Source organism: Chinchilla lanigera, unplaced genomic scaffold (genome assembly GCF_000276665.1).
Source record: "Chinchilla lanigera isolate Chin_1 unplaced genomic scaffold, ChiLan1.0 scaffold00096, whole genome shotgun sequence".
NCBI classification, from domain to species: domain Eukaryota; kingdom Metazoa; phylum Chordata; class Mammalia; order Rodentia; family Chinchillidae; genus Chinchilla; species Chinchilla lanigera.
In genome coordinates, this window is record NW_004955497.1 from 8,015,017 (window position 1) to 8,039,836 (window position 24,820).

Consider the following 24,820-nt stretch of genomic DNA (forward strand, 5'->3'; position numbering starts at 1 on the left):
CCACCACGCCCGGCTATTAGAATTTCTTTAAGACAGTCTTCCTTACAATATTTTCTCTCAATCACCCGTGTTACATAGAAAAATGCTCATCACTGATGAAACAAATTAGGGAAAGTAAGAAGTGCAGTCTTTAAAGGGCTTCTCTTTTAAGGGTGACATGTCTATGAAAAGATTTGACCATCATTAGTACCTCAATAAAACAAAGCATTACTCAAGGAGAGGCGAAATCGTATTGCAAATATCTGAAATTTAAACCATTATTTTTATAGCAGTCAGTTTTCATAATTTCTCATTCTACTTTCAAATTCCCTGATTGCGCTCAGAAACCCATTTTGCAGGTGAGGTAAGAGAGTCCTCGCTGGTTTCACTGTAAAGAGACTGGAGTATGTCAGTGAGATTATTGCTTTTGACCTTATTAAAGTTTCTTAATTCCTCCTTTTACTTTTTAGTTTCAGTTTCTTCTTCAAGTCTAAAACTGGGAAGTTTTCTGAGATTTGTTTCTCGGTACATTGTAAACATACTGCAGGATAAGCACAGAGTCCTCAAAGTGCTAAAGTACTGGGCGAAGCGAAAGCCGGGCTGATTCAGTTTTGTTCAGGAGAAAGGAAGACTCCGTAACATTGATTATTAATAAAGCATGATTCCACAGCTCAGCCGCAGTCCCAGGAATTAACTGCCTGTCCCAGTGACGTTCCCAGCATCAGTCCGAAGTGTCATCACTGGGCTCTTTCTGCGCAAGAACTGTGTAGCTCCTCTCACTGCACATGATCCACTTGGCAGCACTGCAAAAGCAAAACAAGACATTGTGAGTTGGAGATTAAGGTAGTGCATAAGTAAGTCATCTGTACTCCATCTTTTCCATGGTTATGTAGCTTTTAATCACTTAGTCAAATTACATATAACAGGAGCACCCTGGCATTTTGAGTTCAACTGACTCCTTATGAACATTCTCAAAATTATAAAACATCTACATAAAGTTTTTCTCTTCTAGACCCTTCAGCTATCCATCTACCCTATGATTTCCTCTGTGGAGTCCTCCCAGAATACTTATAATAAAGCTATTACTGAAGTTCCTGTTCAGTATTGGAATTGGAGCTAGGAAGCAAGGACATTTGGAAATAAAACACCAGGAGATTTTGATTTTAAAAATATTGAACACAATAGGATTAAAAACTCAGATGCCCATCTAATAATTAAAAGGATAACTACCTTTTATTCATATATTTGTGACAATATTCATACATACATGAAAAGTAAAATGACCCATTAATCCACCTCCATGTAAGCATTTCTTACTAAGTCACTTTTCATGATACGGCTGTATCATTGATTTAAACATTACCTTACTCTTGGACATTTTGATCACTTATAATTTTTTGTTGGAATAAGCTTCCTTTTCTGTCAGTTTTTACAATATTCCTGATTACTTTCTTACTATAACTTTTTAAAAGGAGTCACTGGATCTGGCACTATTCAGTTTTGAAAAGAAAGCTTCTAGCACATCCTCACAACTTGCTTTATAGTAGAACTGAATAATGCTACTACTAACAGCTTAGGAGATACACCACATCAACATGTGATCACCAGCACAGCATGGAGTTATAATTTTGCTAATTCAGTAAGTCAATGGTCTCTTTTTAAAAAGCCACCTAGTACCAGGGGTGGTGGTGCATGCCTAATAATCACAGCACTCAGGAGGCTGAGGCAGGAGGATCACTTCAAGTTTGAGGCCAACCTGATCTACCTAGTGAGTATAAGGCTAGCCTGAACTGCATAGTAAGACCGTGTCTCAAAAAAAAGAAAACAAACCCCAAATAAAAAGACTCCTAGAAAAAATTACTTTATGTCAAAATTAGAGGAACTGAAAATACTATTGTACACTGTACCTTACACGGACACAGATCTAGGTACTGTATGAGAATTCAATTGGGGCAGCATCTATCGAGGGCCTGCTGTGAATAAGAGGTGGGCCAGACTTTATGGAGTCCGCCAGCTCCTGCGGGTACTCTTCTCCTCCCCTCACAGTCCTCCAAGTGCTGAGGAGTGGGGAGTGATCAGCTTTAGGGACCTTCTCCTTCCTTCCCACCACCATTCCACGCCCCCGGCTACGTGAACGGGACAAAGTTCAGCAGAAACAAGTCGATGGGCTCTGAGCTCACCACTTTGGCTCCACAAATGTAATTATTTGGTGCATTCTATCTGCTTTGGTCATTTATCTAAGGATCATATTAAAGTAAATCTTATTAGAGCAACCTTTGGTCATCAGGAGATGTGACACTCAGGGAAATCAATCATTTTTATCTCTAAGATTAAAAAATTAATCAGTTTTTATATTTGAACACACATGGTGACACATGCCTATAACCTTACTACTCTGGGAGGCTGAAGCAGGAAGACTGCCGGATTGAGCGCAGCCTGGCAGCTGAGACAGGCTCAAAATAAAAAATAAAGGGCAGGGGGTGTTCCAGTTCAATCTCCCATAGTACAAAACAACACGAAAACAGAGGGTAACTTCTTAGGGTATCTAACCCAATCCTTCTTTCTCTTAGTTTGGTTAGCCATGCCACCACCTCTTCCTTTGTACGTCTCCAGAATTACTGACCAATGTTTTCATGTGCAAAAATCCTGGAGAAAAGCAGCCAGAGGCAAAATCCCAACAGATCATGGTAATTTTCCTGGTGCCGTTGTGGGGTTCACTGAATCTGGCCGCCTTTTGAAAAAAATTATTAGAAATAATTACATACCATAGATTGATCACCGGAATGAGTAGTATACCAGCAGCCAGCAAAAAAACGAAGCCAGGATACCAAGCAACAGTGGCTGAATAAATTCCATTAAAAGCGGAAACGGCAATGACTCCACCGAGTGTTTCTAGGAATGCAATACATGCAAACAGGGTACCTGTTCGGATTAGAGGTGTGAAGAGGGAAAAAAAAGGAAAGACTGAATTACAAAACAAGAAACAAAACCTAACAGAGAAAATTTGTCATTCATTGACAAGAGCAAACATGGGGACACTGCTTGGTGAAGGAAAACTGTTCTATCAAAATCCTGGAAAAGTCAGCAACCCATTTTACAGATGGAGAGCCTGAGGCAAAGAAATCTCCTTTGACTTGATGCCAGAGATGTTGAAAACTGAAAGAAACTGCGTTCCAGTGTCCCTTGGTCAAAGCTAAAAAAGTGCTAGCAGCTGACCTGATTGGATCTGAAGTGTCTTCTCCCTTCCACAGCTTAAGGCTAAGCCATACGTAGCCCTGCTGTGCAGGGTGCCATCTCTCACTCTGTGTCCCTGTGTTCATCTGTGACACTGTGACAGGAGGCTCCCTCAGCTCCTTCACAAAGCCAAAGAAGTGCTTTCCCTCTGCTTCTCAGCTGTGGCAAGCATGACAGCTGCAGGCAGAGATAAGATCCTTATCACGCATTCTACAACCTGAGTTTCATTCATCCCGCTGAAGCGACCCAAAAATGTAGTCACCAGTAGACTTCTGCATCTGTCATAATTACCCTGAGGCTCCAGTGAAAGTTTATGCCTCAGTGTGATGTTGTCAAACACCTCTTTAAAATGTAGTTTCCTACCTTACCTACCTCTCCTTTCGGGGGCCTTGCCCAGCTGAGAAGAGTGGGGACCCTGTGGAAGCACCCTTGCTCTCTGTACACAAGTTAGGCAAAAGGCAAGCCACTCGGTATTCGGCATTGTTCAGGAGCGCAAAATGATTGTAGGTGCAGTCAAAGCTTACGAGAGAGAAATCGACCTCATTTGCCCAATTTTTTTAGCTGCACCTAGAATCCAGAACCACACTGATGAAAGAGTTAAACCCCCAGGGACAAGCTGGATGTCTTGCTGTACCTCTCTTCCTCTGTCATAGTTTGCATGACTAAATATAAAATTTTGTGACCATTTTCAGCTGGACCAATGTGACTTCCTCAGTCTCGGGTCTCAGGTGGTTTCTGCCTTCCGCAAACTCTATCATCAGATGATCGTGCTTGTCCCCTATTTTTGCCAAATTTACTTTTCTGTGAACAACTGCAGTCTATTTTTGGACAATGCAAATCATGTAAGTAATTGAATTGCTTGAATGGATAAGAACAAGAGGTGAAGCTTAAGGATTGTTTTCACAGCTGGATCACACTTCTCAGGCCTATACTCTAGTTTCCCTAAGGGTCTCAGCCTGCAGACCGTGCACTGATTTTTTTCCATTAAAATGTTTCCATTCAGTTACACGGTATATATCTTCATGCACTGCCTCAAATTCCTCCTTGAATGATAGGACACGCATTCATAAACATACATCCCTGCAAAATATCCTATGGTCTTTTGACTAAAATGAAAGTTCTGTCAACACGAAGTACACATCTACCTTGACTGCTGTTATGTCTCCAGGGCCCAGCTCTCCTGGTACATGATAGACATTTAATAAACATTTGTCAAATAAATGAGTAAAAAGTTAACTCAGGATCCCACTTATCGATCATTAAGAAGTATACAGACTGTGCCCATGACTTACGATAATACATCAAGTCAGTTTCATTTAAAGAAAGTTCTTCTAGTTGCCTACCACAATATGACTTTCTCTTATTTGTGACCCTTGCTGCAGCCAGGTGTGGGCTGTGCTATGAAGGACAACCTGCAGGGTGCCGGGGGTATTATGTAAGGGCTTGAATCCATTCTTGATGGCAAACAGGTGAGACAGGTCATCTGTCAGACAGTGTACTATTATGAAGTAGCTTTAGCTTGTTGCTAAACTGAGCAGTTCAACTTGTTCAGTAGGTTTAGAGACAAGCAAGTGAATTTATTTTCTAAAAGTTAAAAAAATCCAACAGAATTTAGAGATCAGATCTGTTTTATGGGGTTCTTGTTTAGAGTTGCAAGGAGTTCATGAGTTCATGAGCAAGGCAAAATAGCTAGTCCAGATGGCTTCGCCTTTGAGTTTCACTTCTGTATAGGGCACAGAGATTTTAAAATCATTACCAGAGTTCCATTTTCTTACTTTTCTTTTGTATGTGGGGAGCAGGGGGTAGAGTGCACTAAGCCACATCCCTAGACCCCTAGCCTCTCATCTTTCTTGGGATAATAAAGATAGTAAAAGATAGCTCTAAACCTCTGCAGTATTTCCCCTCTCCTCTGATTATGATAAAATACATAACATTTTTTTTTTTTTACAAAAATGAGCATTTCTAAAAAATAATGAAGGTAGGAATACATTTAATCATGGAAACTTTGACACCTTCCAATGTACTTAGTTTATAGTTAAGGACAAAGTAATTAGGTTATTTAGAATAATGGAGTCACCGTTCACAAAGTTACTGTAATTCAGAGTAAGAAATGCCAAAATATATACAGTAAATATTTTTAAATGTTAACATATTTAATAGTATGGGATATCTTTTTGTCTCCAGGCCTCACGATGCAGTTCAGGACGGCCATTAGCTCATTTTGTAGCCCAGGCTGGCCTTGAATTCACAGCGATCCTCCTGCCTCAACCTTCCAAGTACTAGGATTACAGGCATGCGCCACCACGTCCGGCTGCCTAGGGAATGATTTTTGAGGCCTTTCAAAGTAAACCAGATATAAACTATACATCTTGAGAAGTCTACTTTAATTTCTAAGTCAAAGCAGGTAACTGTGTCCTAACAACTATATTGAGATGTAATTCACATAACACAAAGCTCACTCCTTCAAAGTGCAGTAGCTTTTAGTACATTCGAGTTGGGCAATCATCACCACCCTGTAATAGTGTCATCACCTCAAAAGAAACTCCATTAGCAGTTGTTCTTCCACTACCCTGCCCTGGAAGGTCCTAATCTAATTTCTATCTCTACAGATTTGCCTACTATGGACATTTCGTATCAGTGGAATCAAATTCCTAGGATAATACGTGGCATTTTGTGGCTAGCTTCTTTCATTTAGTATACCAGTTTCATGGTTCGTTCTTGTCACAGTGTGTGTCAGAAAACCATTTCTTTGTACTGGAGATTAAGAGACCACTGGCACGTACACCACATCTTGTTTATCCATCCACGGCATCGTTTCCGCCACTTGCCTATTGTGATATCGCTGCTATGAACGCTGGCATTTAAGATTTCATGTGGACGTATGTTTTCATTTCTCTAGCTCATAAGGTAATTTAACTTTCTGAGGGGCTGCCAAACTCATTTGCCAATTGGATGCATCATTTCACATTCCAGCTACAAGCGTGTGAGGGTTCTAATATATCCATATCCTCACCAGCACTCGTTACAGACTATTTTCCCATCTTTGTGGTCTTCATCGTGGTTTTGACTAGCATTTTCCTAATGTCTAGTGGTACTTAGGATTTCTCATGTGTGTATTGGCCATTTATTTCTTTGGTTTTTTGTTTTTGTTTTTTTTTGGTTTTGGTTTTTCTCCGGCACCGGGAACCAAACTCACGACCTTGCGCTTGCCAGGCAGGCGCTTTGCCGCTGAGCTAAATCCCCAGCCCCCGACCATTTATTTGTATATCTTCTGAGAAACATCTTTTCCAATCCTTTGCTCCTTTTTTAAACTGAGCTATCATTGTGTTACTGATTTTTAAAGCATTCTTCTATATGTTGCATACACATTTCTTCTCAGACCTCTGATTTGCAAATATTTTCTCCAATTCTGTGTGCTTCTTTTATGGTGTTCTTTGAAACACAAAAAAATGTCAAAGAATGAACTTACTAGGGTTTTTTTTTTCAGTGCTGGGTACTGACCCCAAAGTCTAGCATATGCTAGGCAAATACTCTACTACCAAACTACACATCCAGCCCTCAAAGGATGAACTTGGAATGAAGTCTTCAAATGAAATTTTTCTATCTTATCTTTTATTGTGCTATTGATGTCACAGCTAAAAAAACTGTTGCATCCTCCAAGGAAGTGGGTACAATGTCACATAGCATAGTTATAATGTTTATATTGCTAAATATAAGCAATATACTCTGTAACAGTTGTGTGCATATATAGCTATGGCTTATGCATGAACTATGAACCAAGAAATATATTTTTAAATGTATGAAATTACTGCTGAACTATGCACTTGGAAGGAGTGAGTTTTGTGTTATGTGAATTACATCTCAGTATAGTTGTTAGGACACAGTTACCTGCTTTGACTTAGAAATTAAAGTGGACTTCTCAGTTACCTCCAGGGTAATCATTACCACATACTCTGTAACAGTTGTGTGCATATATAGCTATGGCTTATGCATGAAAAAGAACCAAGAAGTATATATATTTTTGTTGTGGCTGTTTTTTGTTTTTCTTCTGGTACCAGGAATCGAACTCATGACCTTGCGCTTGCCAGGCAGGCGCTGTGCCGCTGAGCTAAATCCCCAGCCCCAAGAAATATATTTTTAAATGAAATTACTGTTTTCCTCAGTGTTGACTAATCTGGCATAAATGCAAAAGTATACTTATGAGTTATGTATAAAAAATCCAATAAAAATACCTGTGCCGGGCTAAGATAGGAGACAGAAAAAAGCACCTAACAGCATTCACATGACTCAGAAAGGGACGAGGACATCACCATATACTAATCTCTAAGTAGTAGTTCTAACTAGAAATTTAATTCTGCCTTCTTTCTGTGCTGGTTATTCTCTGTTCGTCCCAACTGTCTGATCTCCTAAGCCAGCATCTGTGCCTGGGAGGCTTACCTCCTGGATTATAGGGCTTGGACTTCCCCGCCGGCCCAACTTCCTGCAACACTTGGTCAAAGGCACGGAGGACAGTATTTCTCCTCTGTGTCCCAATCTGAGCACCTTGCTGGTCTTCACACTGTCCACCCCCTATCCCACCCTTCATAGAAGTCTCTTGATTTGCGTCAGCTGAGTGGGACCCTGTTTCCTGATACGACTCGGATTTAGGCCCAGTGGTAACATTGGTGGGGCCCAGACTAGGATGACTGGAGTCCTGCACATGTCTCCGAAGTGCAGCTGGCCCTCTGTATCCCTGGGTTCCTCCTCTGAAGATTCAGCCAATCACGGATAAAAAATCATAGGCCTCTGATGGCTTCATCTGTCCTGAACATGTACAGACTTCTTTCCTGTCATTATTCCCTAAATCACAGCACAACTGTTTTCATGGTGTTTACATTGTTTGATGTGTTGTAAGTCATCCAGCGATGACTTACAGTCTACAGGAGGATCAGTTCAGGTTCTATGCCTATGCCACACCTTTTTATTTAAGGGACTTGAGCATCTGTGGATTTTGGTTGTGAGTAAGCGGTCCTGGAGCTAATCCTCCTCAGATACTGAGGGGCGAAACTATATTTAATAAAAGTTACAAATCTGGTTAATGAACCATTAATTTTAAAATATGTTGTCTCTCTCCACTGTGGGAAATAGACCTCTGTAATAATCCGGAAGACCAGACACAAATGTAGACTTCTTAGACTTGTAAGAGTTCTATATAGAAGCTGGATATGGTAGCACACAACGATAATCCCAGCATGCAAGAGACTGAAGCAGGAAGACCATGAGTTCAAGGCCAGCCTGGGCTACATAGTGAGTTCAAGGCCAGCCAAGACTACACAGTGAGAGTGTCTGACAAAAAAAAGAAAAACAAAAGAAAGAATTTCCTGTAGGGACATGACAGCACTGGGAGAGCTGAACGGTAGCCCTCTGACGGCATTGGGAGAGCTGAACGCTAGCTCTCTGCAGCCCGCGTGCATCCCCATTCTGTTCTAGGCCTTGTTCCAGTTCGCTCAGAAAGAGTTAGCTACACATGGGTGCAGATGCCCCGGCCCTGCAATTCCAAGGTCAGGCTCACCTGCTCATGAAGGGCACGCTCCCTCCAAGCAGTTCTTCCCTATGGGTCAGAGGTAGCACATGAGGGCATAGTTCACAGACGAGGATCGCATGAGCAGTCACTGGACACGAACCCAGAGCCATCTGGGCTGGAAACCACAGATATCCAGGTAGCCAGTGCTGGGCAGAAGGGGAGAGCGTTATAGGCTCCCAGGGGATGCGTCCACTTGGCCCTCAGGCCTCTCTCCTCTTCTCTAGGGGTGGGACACAGCCAGAGAAAAGGCCAGAGCTGTCCTCTAAAGCAAGGGCCCTGGGCATGGGCTCCTTTGCCTGAGTGTAAGCCTCTTTCCAACACAGCTCACCGCTCAATCACAAAAGAGACTGGGGCAGGAGGCTGTAGAATATTCTGAAGCATCAAACGTAACATAGGTCTGAGTTGGAACACTGACCACTATATTCCTTCAACAGATTAAACTCACCTTGTTCAGTAGAAGGAATCACTCCCGACAACATGGATCGTAAAACAGACAGCGGTGCAATAAGAAAAAAACACGGCACTCTGACTATAAGAGAAATGATTGAATAAATAGTCAGATAAGGCTAGTTTGGAGCCCTGACGCCAAATTTTACATGAAAGGTACTCTGTCTAAACATTTCATTTCCTATGAGCATCCTAACTTACTGCCTCTAAAGATCAAATTAATTGTAGAGTTCTGCTCAATAACTTAAATAGACTATCGATATTTGAAAGTTACTCTGGAATTCTTATTTCAGGACTAATAACAAATGTTTGTGGAAGTTTTAGGTCCAGATCCCTCCCAGCTGAAACTGGCTTGCCTATTGGTTTTTGTTTTGTTTTTTCTGGTACCAGGAATCAAATTCGTGACCTTGCACTTGCCAGGCAGGTGCTGTGCCGCTGAGCTAAATCCCCAGCCCTTGCCTATTGTTTTGATAACCAAGTAACCTCTTATTTAGCAAACTGTGACTGCTAATTAGGTTTTCTTGACTCTGTTCTTGCTTTTCCGGGCTTGAAATTCTCAGTGCTGCCTTCCTTTACTGTACGGATTTGTTTATTGGTAAACTGGCTCTTTATCCTCTTGCTGTTCATCTTGTGGCTGGATAACCTCATGAGCACAAAATCGCCTCTCTGTTCATAAGTTATGATTGTTCATGGGGCATTTATAATTATGTCATAAAATAAAGATCAATTACACTTGCAGGTCATTTCAAGGTTTTCAAAGTATTTTCACATACGCTACTTCAATGGCCTTCGCAGTTCTAGGTAGAAGGGAAAACCCACATTTATTGAGTAGAGGGACGTGTGCTCAGTGCTTTCATAGCTAATATTCCTTACAACCCTCTGAATGAGGAGTTCCCATGCATATTTTACACATGAGAAAATGAGGGTTCAGAGGAATCTAGTAATTGGCCCAAGGTTACTCAGTGCTTTTGGTGGGAATTAAGGCTCATTGTTTGGTCAGAAGCTTCCTTGTGGAGTAGCAGGTGTTGATAGCTCCATCACAGAAAGGGCTAAACCGAACCTTTCCCCAAGTCCCACTTGACAGCTTCACTGCCCCTTCCGATGCAAGATCTCACTCAATCCGTACAGAAATAGTTATGAGGTACACAGGCAAGGAAGTAGTCCAATTTGCCAGACAGCAGTTCATTAGAAGTCAAGTCATGCAACGACTGCTTTCCTGAAGGATCTAGTTGCAAAACCTGCCTTAAAGAGCTTTCTTAGCTGGGTGTGGTGGCACATGCCTATAATCCCAGCACTCTGGAGGCTGAGGCAGGAGGATCATTGTGATTTGGGGGCCAGCCTAAATTACCTTGTGAGACTCTGTCTAAAAAAGATTTAAAAAAAGAACTTTCTTCCGGAGCAGGGTCTGAGAGCCACTTTTCTTGGTGTTAACAGAGACAAGACCATCACAGCAAACCCAGAGCACCTCCTGCCTCCTTCATTTCTTTGAAAGAAGCATTTTCAATGTCTGATTTTATGTAAAATTCATAACGGTATTTTCTACTCAGGTTGTGACCTGTTATTGTATGGTGAAATTACTTGAGGGTTTTTTTTTTGTTTTGTTTTTTTCTCTGGTACCGGGAACCGAACTCACAACCTTGTGCTTGCCAGGCAGGCGCTTTTGCCGCTGAGCTAAATCCCCAGCCCTGTATGGTGGAATTACTTTGGTGAAGCACATCCCAAATATTTTTGAAACATAATATGATAAATGTCAGGAGACACTGAAAATAAAAAAGAATTTTCTTCCTGAATGTATTCAATGAGTACGAATTTTTGTTATAAATCTTTTGAGTATACTTTATGTAATTGTCCTAAATATTTCTTGAAAGTAGCCTACGAAATAGCGTTATGTGAAATGTTCATCTTGGTAGTAGTTATACTGAAGGACTGATTCATATGAAGAAAGTTCCTCAAAACAGTTTTTTTTGACAGATGTGGAAAATTGTGGTTTTTCAGTAAATTTGTTTTCTTTTTCAGCAAATCTGGCTTCTAGCTCCTGGCTTTTTACCTTTAATCAACTAGAATAGGTTACATACAGAGTTTTGCATTTAACGTTCTCTCCCAAAAGACTGAATGCATTTTATATAAAAGCAAAGACATAGGTCTGAGGCTCCAGTGATAACTCACCTAAAAACATCATCAGCGTGGTTTTGGCAAAAGCAGTCATAATTATTCCTGCCATGGTGGTAAAAATTCCAATGAAGGCGATATAAATATCTTCCATGCAATAAGAAAAAAGCCATATTCCAAGGAAACTACCTAAAAATGAGACACTATCCAAAGCTGATCCATACCCTACAAGAACTTCATTCCAGCAGAGCGGGGAACCCAACTCATAAAGGATAAAAACTGGGAATATGCCCATTATCACAAAAAAATAAATGACCACTGTGAAAAGGAACAGGCAGAGCAAAGGCTGCTGCTTACCAGAGGCATTTTTAAAAAGCATGTAAGTTCTCTGGAACTGGGTCTTAAAGCTTTCAATACATGACATAGGAACACTCTGAGATGAAGACTCGTTCACTGACTCGCCAAGGAAAAATACAATAAAGGCCAAGTTAATAGCAAGAGCTATAGAAGTAATTAAAAAAGACCACACAAAACCTAGTTGTCTGATAAAATAGCCAGACGACAACGCTGTCAGTCCAGAAACAATTCCCACCATGCAGTCAATGATAGCTATTCGAATTGTTTTTTGTTTGCTTTCTTTACACTGATCAACTACATAGGCAAAACAAGCTGACCAAAATGTGTGGAAGCTCCCAAAAAAAGCTCCAATAAAGGTCGAGGCAATCAAAAGCGGCAATGGAAAAGCAAAATAGCAAAGCAAACACAGCCAAACATTAGTGACAAGAACGCCAGTGGAAGACAAAATCAGAGGGAATTTTCGTCCACGCTGATCACTACTAGACAGAAGTATGAATGTAGACACCAGGCCAGGAATTAAACCACTCATCTCCATCTGCAGACTAAAAAGAGACACTTTTTTCTGAACTTCCTGCAAAGAAATAAAAAGAAGACAATGGGTTTACAGAGGTTATATAATATGCATAACATTATCACAATGCATACTTTTCTTGACATTGCTAGTAGGTCATGGGTGGGAAACCTCTGGTGCATGAGAGGACCAGATATGGCTTACATCTTCATCCACTATGCAAAGCAGGTGTCTAACGGTGGCATAACTGTACACAGGCATGGCATGCAAGCGCATGCAGTGAAGACTTGAGTGCCGGGGCCTGGCCATGGATGCATTTCAAACACGGGAGAATTAGAGTTGTATATCTTTTTTTTTTTTTCTGGTACCACGAATTGAACTCACGACCTTGCACTTGCCAGGCAGGCGCTGTGCCACTGAGCTAAATCCCCAGCCCTTATTGTTGTATATCATAGAGAGGTAGATAGAGATTTTTAAAATGCTGTCCATACAGCAGGATGGACATAACTTCTGAAGACCAAAACAATAAGGACAGACAAGTACACACACACACGGACAGGGAGCTGTGACAAACTGCGGTATCGGTCATTTGATGGAAATGATTTTGGGTGATTTATAAACATCTTCTGCTTGCCACTTCTTCTTTTCCAAATTTATTTTTAATTTTTTCTATTATTTATTTATAGAAGGCTGTAGTACATGATGTTTACTTTCCTTGTGAGGAACTGCTACATACACTTACCTTTCTTCCATCTCTTGATCCCCTTCCCCTATAAGAAAGATCTATCTCTCTACTTCCATTATCCAACTTCCAGTTTGCTCTTTATTTATACTTGGGTTTCTCATATAAAAGTAACTATGTGATATTCAAGTTTATATGTCTAATTTATTTCACTTAACATTATGGTCTCAAAGCATATGCGTTTTTCTACAAACGACTCAAGTTTATCTTTTTTATGGCAGAGTAGTATTCCACTGTGTGTAAATACATTTTCTTTATCCATTCATCTGTTGATAGACATATTCCAAGATTTAGCTATTATGAACTGTATTGCTATAAACATGCGTATGCATGGATCACTGTAATATGATGATTCGAACTCTTTCAGGAAGATACCTAGAAGGGGAATAGCTAGGTCAAATGGAATTTCTAGTTCTAGCTTTTTTGAGGAATCTCCACATTGACTTCCATAAGAGTTGTACTAATTTACATTCTCCCTAACTGTGTAGAATGTGGATCCTTTTTCCCCACAGCCTTGCCAGTATTTTTCATTATTCGACTTCTTGATGCTAGCCATTCTCTCTGGGGTAAGATGGAATCTTAGTCTTGTTTTAAATTGTATTTCTCTAATGGCCAGCGATATTGAGCATGTCTTTATGTAAGTTTATTGGTCGTTTTGCACTTCTTCTTTGAGGTGTCTATTTTAGTGATGGCGAACCTTTTAGAGATTTGCCTAAACTGCAACCCAAAACTCATTTATCGCAGAGTGCCAACACTGCAATTAAACCTGAACACTGCGGTTTTAGCTTAGAAAAAAAAAAAAAAATTCAAACATAAACATCTTTTGTTTTAAAAGAGAAACAGCATTCATGCCATTGGTTCACCTCCACTGGTTTATTCATTTCACTTGCCCAACCTTTTGATTGGGTCTTTTACTTTGGGGATCTAACTTTTCCATTTTTATAATGAGAAATGCTATGTGCATTAAAAACAAAGTTTTTTTTTCCCATGCACTACATAGAAAGCAGCCTAAACTATTGATGAACTATAAAAATATCTACAGCTTTCGCCTCTGCAACTTGACCCGCAGGAAGGCAGGAACTTTCTTAGCTTCACCATGCTTTTAGCAGCCCTGAGAGCAGTGCTAGGAACAGTGCTTGCATGAAGAGTCCAGTAAAACAAGTCCTTGGTCACTTGCTAGCTGTGCAGGATCCTGACCACATTATTTATCTCAACAGCCTCTCCATCTGGTAGGTGGGGTAACAACAGTCCTTACTTCATAGGCCAGTAGAGGGTCAAATTGAGAAGAAATAGAAGGTGTTTGGCACAAGGCCCTGGCAGAGTCAGCACTCAAGCAGTTTTGTGTGTTCCATTTTTACTAGGTTAGACTTGCTAGGCAGATACTTGTATCTCCTGCAGATATAGTAGCCATCAGGTAAATACTTATTGAATGAATAAATAAAAAGGTACTTTTTTAAAGTTGAAAAATGTTCTTTTAATCATCTTCTCAACCAGATCTTCCAGGGTAGGGTCCTTTCTCTTATTTCTAACCCTTTGCCCTAGTCCTGTCTACCTCTATTGATTAACCTTCCTAATCCAATCTTGTATACAGACTATCTCATCTCTATGTTTTAAACTACAGATTTTAACAAGGACAAATTCAAAAGCTTGTTTCCATCATAAATCATAGTTGAGAGATAAGAAACAAATGGTGCATATGTCTTTCTTTTCTTTTCAACTGGGGATTGAACCCAGGGCCTTCACACTGAGCCATATCCACATCCGCAGCTTTTTAACATTTTTGACACAGGATTTTGCTAATTCACTAAACTGCCCAGGCTAGACTTGAACTTGTGATTTTACTGCTTCGGCCTCCCAGAGTGCTGGGGTGTTCCAGGTGTGCACCCAGTTGCCCGGCCACGTGTGTATTTCAAACACTGGAGAATTATAGTTACATATCATAGAGAGGTAGATAGAGACTTTTTTTTTTTTGGACTGGGAATCAAACTCACAAACTTGCGCTTGCTAGGCAAGCGCTTGTGCCGCTAAGCTATATCCCCGGCCCGATAAAGATTTTTCAAATGCTGTTTTCTATCCAAGATCAGACGGGACAACAATGTACTGAGACAGGGATAAAGGAAAGAGGTCAAAATTTCATAGGGTGAAATGCGTATATTAACTTCAGCTGAGTAGAAAATATCCCAGACCATTTTTCATAAGTAGGAGACTGCTAGTACCAGGGGAGTGTGTTAGTTATTAAAAGGTTTATAAGCAAATTTCAGAGAAAATAACTCCACAATCTGTTCATTGGGTTTCCCCTCTCAGATAGCAGAGTCCCTATCTTAAAAGTTGTGTGAAAAGAGCAGACTCCCATGGCCAGTTTACTCCTTCAAAACTAATCATTCAACAGGGGAAGGAAGAAGTAACGTTACAAAGCAGCTTCCCTTGCAAAAGTCAACAAACAAGCCCAGAAGTCCTCACCCGTTTCCTCCCTAGCAAGAGCTTCCCTGCCACAACCTTGCCATTTGGTGAAAGGTCTTTTGAGATTAATGTCATTGTCCAAGAGAAGTTTTCTTTGAAGATCTATACAGTAGGTGAAGTCAATAGTAAGTTATTCATGAGTACATATACATGTATTAATGAAAAGTGGGTTAAAAGTAAGACTTTCATTATCATATAGTTTTTTTTTTTTTTAATCTTTTTGAGACAAGGTCTTGCTATATATTCAGGCCAGACTGAGCTCACTTTGTAGCCCAGGCTGGCCTCGAACTCGCAATGATCCTCCTGCCTCAGCCTCCCGAGTGCTGGGATCACAGGCATGTGCCACCACGCCCAGCAATCATATAAACTTTCAAAATGTCAAAAAATAAGCGAGAGAGCTCAGTTTATGACTGTCTATACCTTGAAATTAATAATATTCTACATTGTAATACATAGATATGTGTGCATCTGTTCTGTAGGAAGGATATATAAACACAGTGAGAACTCTATTATCATAACAGGCACTGTCGCCTCACACACAATTGGTCCTCTGAGAAGGATAAGAAAAAGAACTGAGCTGAAGAAACCACCTATTTAATTATTTATTTTGCTAGGGACTCGCCTGAGGCTGTAACGGCTCTTATTTTTATGGTTACAAGAACTGTCTGCCTGCTGAGCACGGTGCCACACACCTGTAATCCCTGCACTCTGGGAGGCAGACAGAGGAGGACTGCGAGTACGAACCTGGCCTGGGCAATTTAGCAAGAATTTTTCTCAAAATAAAAAATAAAATAGGTCTGGGGATGTAGTGCAAAGGCCCTGGGTCCAGTTCCTGGTACTGAGAAAACAAACCAACAGACCACAAGCCCCTCCAAAGATCTGACTCACGGTGGAGAACACCTGGCCAGAGCCCTCCAGCAGGGCTAAGCTGAGGGGGCAGGAAACACTGCTCTTGGACAAGGAAGAGGATGTTTCTCAGAGGCGCGGAGCAGGGACAGGACGGGGAAAGAAGCCAGAAGGAAGTGCTGAGGGCGATGGTAGTTTCTCTGCAAAAATACCCTTTTTTAAGTGGTGAGTGGCCACCCCGCCATGTCCCAGCCCTGGGTGGGGTGGTTTCTAGATCCTCACTCTGAGAAAAAGCCTCAGAGTCTAAGAAACCCAACTTCAAGGGGAGGGATCTAGAGTAGTAGTGTGTTCTCTTAAATATGAATCGAATTTAAAACAATAATGAAAAACAGTCCATCAGTTTGAAAACTGGGTCCAAATCTTTGGAATGAACTACTGCTCTGGGCAGTGGAGGGCTCCCCGTGGCTGGCCCGGGCCACGTGGGGTGGTGGGCACAATACCCATCACCTGCTTGGTCAGAGGCTAAGGTGCCTGGACCAGGTCTGTCTCCCTGTGGCCCTGGAGGACGGGGGCAGCAGGCATTTCAGTCCTCTCCACCCAGGTCCCGCAAAAGGGCCCAAGGGAGACAGGCCTGGAGTGGGGCGGGAGGAAAGGAGAGCACCCAACAGAGCTGATGGTTCGCGGAGCCTCCCTGTTCCCAGAAGGTCATGTGACGAGACATTCTTGAAGGGAGATAAACCCCTCAGTGAGGCCTAGGTCCTTCTCTCTTTATGACCTTATTTGAGGCCAGCGCCTGTCTACGGCAGGATTAATCAGTTCCAAGAAAGCTTCTCCTACAGAAATGAGAAAATAGGTCCATCAAGGGCTTTGCTGAGCAGCTGGGCCTCATCCCAGCCAGCCTTCACCTGACATTCCGGGGACATCTTCCCTCTAGAGTCCTCAGCCTTTCCTTCCTTCAGATTCTCTCTCCCCAGAGAGACTGTCAGAGCCAGGGAGGTGACTTAGTTCCCTCCTTCATCTCTTCTCATCTGAGACGGGCAGGGCCGCACCATTCCTTTGCTGTCACAAACTACCCCCAAGAGGAAGAGTTCTGAGTTCATAAGCTGGTTTGTTTTGGAGGCTTGAGGAAAAGCAGTTACAAATCTGAATGCCACCACTTTTGCACCTGGACACGGACAGCCTTCTGTAAACAAAGCATCGGAGCCCGAAGCTGCTGAGGGCGCAGGAACGCCTTATGTATCAAGTTCAACACTTTCTGTGTTCTGAGAGCAAAAGTGAGTTCTTTCCACCCCAGATGTTCTCACAGAGCTCAACATGTGGGAGTTAAAGCTGATAATGCCACCCAAGGACAAGTGATAAGCCCACCCCACCCGCTGACAGGCCTTAGCCCACAGTCATCAGTGACGGGCCACTTTCTGGAGTTTCTGAAAGCTGGGACATGCAGATGCAGGCGAAGGATCAGAGAGGAAGGGAGAGGGGGGAGGGACACATACCAGGCTTCACCCACCCATGTCCACTAGGTAGCTGGTTCCAGCAGGAACTGTTTTAGGGCGGAGGAAGAATGAGATGAGAGTGTGCCGGGATTTTCCAGGAGAAAGGAGTAGAGCTAGGGTCACACAGGAGAAGAGCGGGTGAAGGAGAGGCAGGTTACAGCCGTGGGGAAACTTCGAATGAGATGAGAACTGAGAGAAGGCCATTTCGTTTGGCATTTGAGAGTCCAGTGATCACCCTCGAAAGGCCAATGTATACTGCGCCGTCCACCTTCATTTAAAACTTGTTTCACGTTCCCTTTTCATTATGTTTTAGGGATATTTTAATTTCTTACCTTCTGGAACGCAAAAAGCGTGCTGCTTTCATTTTGTCCGCACTGAGAAATATTGCTATCGAATGCAAAACTGTAGTTGCCTGTGTCTTCCCAGATTCTCCTGTACAGGTACTGTGTGGTCAGTGGGGTGGTCAAACTCATAGCAAATGCGTTCAGGAAAATGGCAGGCTCGACAAAGAAAATTTTCATGTTGCTTGAGGAGGTAGCTTTTCTCTACGAAGCAAGAAAAAGAGAGAAGTGACCTGTGGCATTCCTACCCCAGTGGCTAGATGTTTCAAAAATGCGGAAGGCAGAACAATTTTGTGGACTGAACAAAAACCAGCAAAACCAAGAACAGAAAGGCAGTGACCACTTCCTAGGAAGATAGTTTTACTTTGGATCTCGTACTGTAAACCCGGGACTTTCAACACTTTTCATTTTAAAAGTTGGAACTCTTAGGACTCGAGCCACCTGTAGGACGATGCTTTGCAGTAATCTTACTAAGCGATCTCCCCTCCAGCCGTCACTCCGAGGTCTCACCTCATACATTCCCAGCTGGTTTTGGAAGGTAAACAATGAGGTTCCTTTCGGGTCACAACAGTTATGCAACTGTTGGTGTTATTCTGCTGCGTGTTAACAGAGAGGGAGGAGCCTTTTAAAAGAGAAACTCCCAATCGGAAGGTGTTTTTGTTCTGTTCTGTTCTTGAACTCACCCACGATTACAGGCTTGCTGCCCGGCGAGGCGCGAGGCGCAGGGCCGACCCTTTGCGAGCAGGCTCCTGGGATGCTCCTGCTGGCGGACAGCTCCCCGGGCTGGGGCAGCGAGGGCGCGGGGTGGGAACCGACTTCTTCCTGCAGTCCCACCCCAGACCGTCCGCTGGCGGGGAGACGCAACGCCTGCTGGAAGGCAAACCAAGGCAAGCGCCCTTCCTGCGTCCGGCGTGACACCTGCCACTTCGCCGCGCCGGCCGCGGCCCTCGGCTGCCCCGCGATGACGGTCTCAGCCTGCTCCGAGCTCGCCCGCGCCGGCCGCTGCAGGTCGGTGAGCGCCGCGCGCGTCCGGCTCTACGCGGTGACTCAGCCGCGGCCGGCGGAGCGAGCAGCCGGGCCAGAAGACGCGGCCGGCCGCTGCCTGCGCTACCGCTGTATCACCCGGGTCTCCCGCGATTGGACCCCGCGGCCGGCTCCCTGCGGGGATTGGCCCTTGAGAACGTCAGTCTCGTGTCCCCGCCCCCGGAGGCCCGCGGCAGTGCCCAGCTGCCGGCTGCTGGGAGGAGGCCCTGGGCGCGGGCTCGCCCGCCGCATCTCCAGTGGGGAAGCACTTCTGGGTTGGAATGTAACGTTTCGTAGAAACAAAAGTAGCGTGTGTGTGCTGCAGCACCCCCACCCCCGTAGCATCTCGGTCTGCCTGTGCGTGTGTGTGTGTGTGTGTGCGTGTGTTGGGAGGTGTGTAGTGGGCGCCCGTAAAAGGCACAGGAAAGAGTGCTTTTGGCAAAGAGTCCTGGATTGGAAGGTCGCTGGCTCTTACTAGTGTTGGCTTGGACCAATTTTGAAAGCTGCACGGACCTCCATTTCTTTACCTGCCAAGCAGATGGGGTTCTTGTAATTAAATCCTTATCATGCATCCACAGCACAGCTCGCGGTCAGTGACCTTCCGGAGGACGGTCAGCGCCCTCACGCACAAGGCAGGGGCACACTTCTAGAATTGGGGTGTTCTTGCATCAAGGAGGATGCACACACAGGGAACCATGGGCCATTTAAGCGGAAAAGAGCCAGAAGTTATTATGGACACGTCTTCAGTGACTTGGGGAAGAGTTCGAGAAAGTAAGGTTTTACTCAGAAGTGGTTGCTGTCAGGAAGTAGCGGCAGTTCTGTGGCTCAGTGTCCTAGCAAATCTTATCTAGAAGGAGTCTGTGATAAAGAGCAGCAGTCAGTAAACCTAGTCATTTTGTGTTCAGATTTTGTCTGTTTAGATAAGGTTATAGAGTGATCTTGTTTTTGTCCCCAACATGGTCCAGAAGGACCTTGTCAGAACAATGGTGAGTGGATGGTCTGTGAAACATTCTTTGAAGAGCAGAAGATATTTATTAGAAAAAGAAAGCTTCTGTCTGAGAGAGACAGAAGGGGTCCCGAGTGGGTTGCTGAGGGTCCTGCCTTTTTTAAAAAGGGTTTTTATACAGAAACCACAAGGTGAGGCAGATCCAAGGTGGGGAAAAATGGGAAATCGCAAGGTGGGCATGAGGTGGAACAAAAACTATGGCCAACCCATAGATTACGAGCATAATTGTTCAGGTAATATTGATCAAATGGGGATCAAATGGGGAAGCAAGTCAGGAAGGAAACAGGCATGAAACAGAACAGGGGCTCTTCCCGGCTTTCTGAAGGTGATTAATACAGATTTAGAATATCAATCCCTGTTGTTTATCCTTAGGGGAAGTATGTGGGTACATTAGTTTCACCTTTTGTATTGAAGTCTGTCCCCAGTGGATGTGTCTGTCTCCCCAACAGTTCCAATGTATCCCATCTTCTGCACTGGCTCCCGCAAGGGCCTGGCCCTGCCTGCCTGCCTATAATATTTCTATCTAACTTAGCTGTCTGAAACATTCCCCCTCCGAAGAAGTACCCCAAAATGCCATGAGGGAGCAATGGGTGATGACCGATCTGTTTTCTTCGAGCTGAAGGGAGTTGTAGTTGTGATCAGCAGCCACAGATAACCTTCAGAAGATCTATCTAAAGGCCCTTGATAGATGCCAGGCATTCCCGTCTGGGGCGGGCACATAGCTTTAGGTTTCCATCTCTATAGAAGACCTCCAAGTGATATAGGGGAAAGAAACTTCCAACCTGCTAGATGACTGGTACGAGTTTGTGTTCTCTAAAACTGAAGAATGAATTTTAGGAACAACAGAGGTGAAGAGCAGAAGGAAAGCTTATTAGGGAAGGAAAGCTTCTGTCTGAGAGAGAAGCAGAGGGGGTTCGAGTGGGTTACCCTGTGAAATTGTTGTTAGGCAACGGAACACCATGGTCTGGAAAAATTCACAACAACTTGTAGATCCAACTGATAGTTCCCCTGAAGCCACTCTTTCTTCCTGTGTATTCAATACATGATAAATAAGTCACCAAATGTAGTCAAAAGACTTTGATTTGAATCCTAACTGCTTGTTGGTAGCTCATAGCCTTGGACTTTACCTCTTCTCAGATTCATCAAATAAGCATTTTTGAAGCACGTACTATGTGTTTCAAACAGTGGAACATGGATGTTGAAAATAGGGAATGCAAAAATGAATATGATCCTGTTTCCTAGGAAGACAAATTTTAAGTTGGGGTATACTGTGCTAAATGGTAGGTTAGGGACCTCCATTCCAAGCAGGCAAGTCACTGAGAACAGCTGACTAACCAGAAAGAGTCGGTCTTTACAGGAGAGAGAAAGAGATTTGACAACCATACAAAAACAAGGGAAAACATAGAAATTAACCTGGGCAATAACCTTTGACAGTTGTAAGGCACTGTATAATCTTAATTGTCATTACCAAAATGACACCTATTTTGTGTTAACTGAATCTCTATTTTGGCCCACTTAGTACCTTTTGCTACCTGTCTTTACCGTGAGGAGTAAAATGATTACTTCAGTGACTTGACTCATGTAAAATCAGGAAGGGCAATTTCATGGCCCAAATGTTACTGTCTTGGAACAGCAAGGGTTTTTCTCTCTCAAGCTGCGTTTCCATCTTGAGAAAAGTCCCTTCTACCATTTTCACTCATGGACACAGATCGAGGAAGTCAGCTCTGTATTATTGTTGGTATCAGGGCAGAGCAAAGGGAGTAGGATGGATCTGCTACCAGTTCTTAGAGATTTATCCCGGAAATGATATAGGCCACTTCTGCTCACATTTCATTAGGCAGAGCAAGTCACAAGACGACCCAGTGAAGGGCAATCCTATCCTGTGCTAAAAAGGAGAAGGTAATGATCTGTAGCTCTAATATCTTCAGTGTCCCCAAGCTATAATTTCTTCTGAAGATAAATTAGAAAGAAAAATGCATCTGGAAGTCATCCTTTCTCTGGGGTCAGAAAGAGTTAGTACCCACTAGAGTTCCATACTGTTCCATCTCTACTTTTCTACATGGAGAAGAGAACCATTGTGCTACTAATCTCTCTGGTGACAATTTTTATATAGGCATTTTGCTTTCATATGTGTAATTTTTTCGTGGGGGGCTCTTTTTGAGACAGGGTCTCCCTATGCAGTTCAGGCTGGCATTGAACTCACTTTATAGCCTAGGCTGTTCTTGAACTCGCAATGATTCTCCTGCCTCAGCCTCCCAAGTGCTGGGATTACAGGCATGTGCTACCACACCTGATATCGCATATGTGTAAATTAAAGAAGTCTTTATTGACTGGTTAATTGGAATTTGTCACTCTATTGGACACTTGGGCAAAACAAAAGAAATCAGGATACCATAATCATCAAAGTTGTTTACTTTGATTTGATAAGAAAAGATATAAATATGTATATGGAGGGAGTGCAAATGATTCTTAAACTAAGTATGTGGACATAATCAGATAACTGTCCCCACCTCATCCACCAACTATTGCTGTTCTTCACAGACTCAGGCTTTCTTCCTTCAAAGACTCAGAGAAGAAATTGAAAATCAGGGCTAGATGTAAAAGAAGAGAGGACTATTCACCATGAACAATTTTTCTGGCAGTTTCTCTGAAACATGAATTAACAGGTATAATCTTAATGGCAGGAGCCTCTAGGAAGATTTCAATATTTTATACTTAAGTTCAGTGATCAGGACATTTTAATGTAAGCACATTACAAATTGTCATGTAATCAATACTGACATTTGATTTCAGAGTCGGTATTTGTGTTTCTGCTTTTTGTTTACATTGGCCCCAAGGAGGAGTCCTGTAGTATGTCAGACTAAGGAAAAAAGAAGTGAAATAAATGAATGAATGAATGAATGAATGAATGAATGAGTGATATGCACATGCTAAGTAAAGACAAAACAATGTTATGTCATGTTCAAGAGAAGTTTTCATAGTATTCTAATAACCATGGGGGTAGAGTTGTCCTCCCTGATACAGGAATAGACAGACACACAAGGAGTGATGAAAAGTGAATGCTTAAATAAAAAATTTATTACAATAAGAGACACATTGTCATTAATCTTCCTCAAAATGTGTGGCACTCAAAGTGAAGGTGAATCTCCCTTCATTTTGAACATACTTATCCCATTATTTTGCCACTTTCCGGAGCAGTTCTGGAAGTCCTCTTTCATGAATGTCATTACAAGATGTGCTCAAAAATACAGCGAATGCTGTGGCCAAGTGTCTCCAATGGAAACACAGGTTCATAAAAGCATTATAGTGTCCTCACCAACCTTATTCACCAGATCAGTCACCATATGATTCCTGGCTCTTCTACCAAATCAAAATTACCCTGAAAAGTAAACTTCTAGAATCTGTTCATGACATTGAAGCATCTACCATAATGCATTATAAAGTCCACAGTAGTGGACTTCTAGAATTGCTTCAGAAAGTGACAAGAATGATGATTCAAGTATACTCAAAGTACAGGGAAGTATTTTGAGGGGGGATTAATGGCAATGTGTCTTTTACTGTAATGTGTTTTTAAAATTTAAACATTCACCATACATTTCAGTCACATGTGTACTGAACTCAGAAGACCCCATCCTGTGGTGGGCAGTGCCATATTCAAGAGGAGAAATCCAAAATGGAATATAACAGCTGTGAAATTTTGCTGGTTTCAAGAAGAATATGGCCTTTTCATTTCTGATAAAATAAGCCAAAATGTGGTGAAAAACTTCAGTTACAGCAATTACTGCTCAGTAGGTAGCTGTCAATACAGTGCTGATAAGAGTCTACCACATTTTACCTCCCAGCACAGATTGTTGAAAGGAGATGTACTTCAGTTCTATGATATTAGTCAATAATTTGCCAAGAGAGACTTGAGGTCTAATTTAGGTAAGAAATTAGTAACCTTGTCTTTCTTATCCCATTTACATTGGGCACTTGGGGACTATTTTTTCTTTCCCTCTAGATTCCATGACTGGATCCCATCTTTTTGCTACCCTGGTGAAGGAGGGCTTCTCCTTGGTTTTCTCCGTGAGTTTGCTTTTCAAATGCTGCTAATCCTCAGGCTCCACCTCGGCTCCCTTCTGAATGTTAGTCTTCTTGGGTCTGATATCACAAAGGTACTGACCACTCCCATATCTCTTCCTTAAGCCTGCCCTCTTCTCTTGGACCTGACACCCAGTGCTTCCACTGAATTATAGGCTGATCATTCCTTTTTCAAAGTGCTTGGGACAAGAAGCGTTTCAGATTTCAGAAGTTTTTTGGAATGTGCAATAATTGTGTGTATTTTACTGACCAAACATCCTTAATCCAAAAGTCTAAAATTTTTTGAGCATTATGTTGGTGTTCAAAAAGTTTGGGATTTTGGAGCATTTCAGATTAGGGATACTCAACTTGTATTTTTTTTTTTTTTAGTATGTACACTTTAAATGTCCAAAACAAGCTGAGTGTGGTAGCACAAGCCTGCAATCTCAGCACTCGGGGAGGCTGAGGTAGGAGGATCACAAGTTTGAGCCTAGCTTGGGAAATTTAGCTACCTAGTGTGATTGTCTCAAAAAATAAGAAAAAGGGCTGAGAATGTAGTTCAGTGAGAATGCCTGTGTTCAATCTCCAGTACCAGAAAGGAAGAAGGAAGGAAGGAAGGAAGGAAGGAAGGAAGGAAGGAAGGAAGGAAG

The 24,820-nt window shown here is 42.6% G+C and overlaps 1 protein-coding gene across 3 annotated transcripts; it reads right to left on the bottom strand.

The window, feature by feature from the left end:
• Nucleotides 1–227: 227 nt before the first annotated feature.
• On the bottom strand, nt 228–19,179 carry Slc46a3 (solute carrier family 46, member 3). 3 transcript variants are annotated; one of them, XM_005406362.2, is made up of 6 exons: nt 18,766–19,179; nt 18,074–18,286; nt 11,390–12,260; nt 9,222–9,305; nt 2,745–2,901; nt 228–782 (listed from the first exon to the last, which is right to left on the bottom strand). In XM_005406362.2, exons 2-6 carry the CDS (start codon nt 18,260–18,262, stop codon nt 701–703), a joined length of 1,383 nt encoding a protein of 460 aa, XP_005406419.1. In that variant the 5' UTR covers nt 18,263–18,286; nt 18,766–19,179; the 3' UTR covers nt 228–700. The 3 variants fall into 3 exon arrangements, 2 of the variants coding, with proteins under 2 accessions (XP_005406419.1, XP_005406418.1); XM_005406361.2 differs by lacking the exon at nt 18,766–19,179 and adding an exon at nt 18,593–18,695; XR_264212.2 differs by lacking the exons at nt 228–782; nt 18,766–19,179 and adding exons at nt 8,765–8,922; nt 18,593–18,699 and having other exon boundaries at nt 2,815–2,901.
• Between the last annotated feature and the right edge of the window lie 5,641 nt (nt 19,180–24,820).

Excerpts from the sequence above, each read along its gene's own strand:
- Slc46a3 (XM_005406361.2), bottom strand. Across the intron at positions 12,261-18,073 it reads CGCTTTTTGCGTTCCAGAAG|GAAGTTCAGAAAAAAGTGTC; the intron begins GTAAGAAATTAA and ends ATTTCTTTGCAG. Across the intron at positions 9,306-11,389 it reads CACGCTGATGATGTTTTTAG|TCAGAGTGCCGTGTTTTTTT; the intron begins GTGAGTTATCAC and ends TTTCTCTTATAG.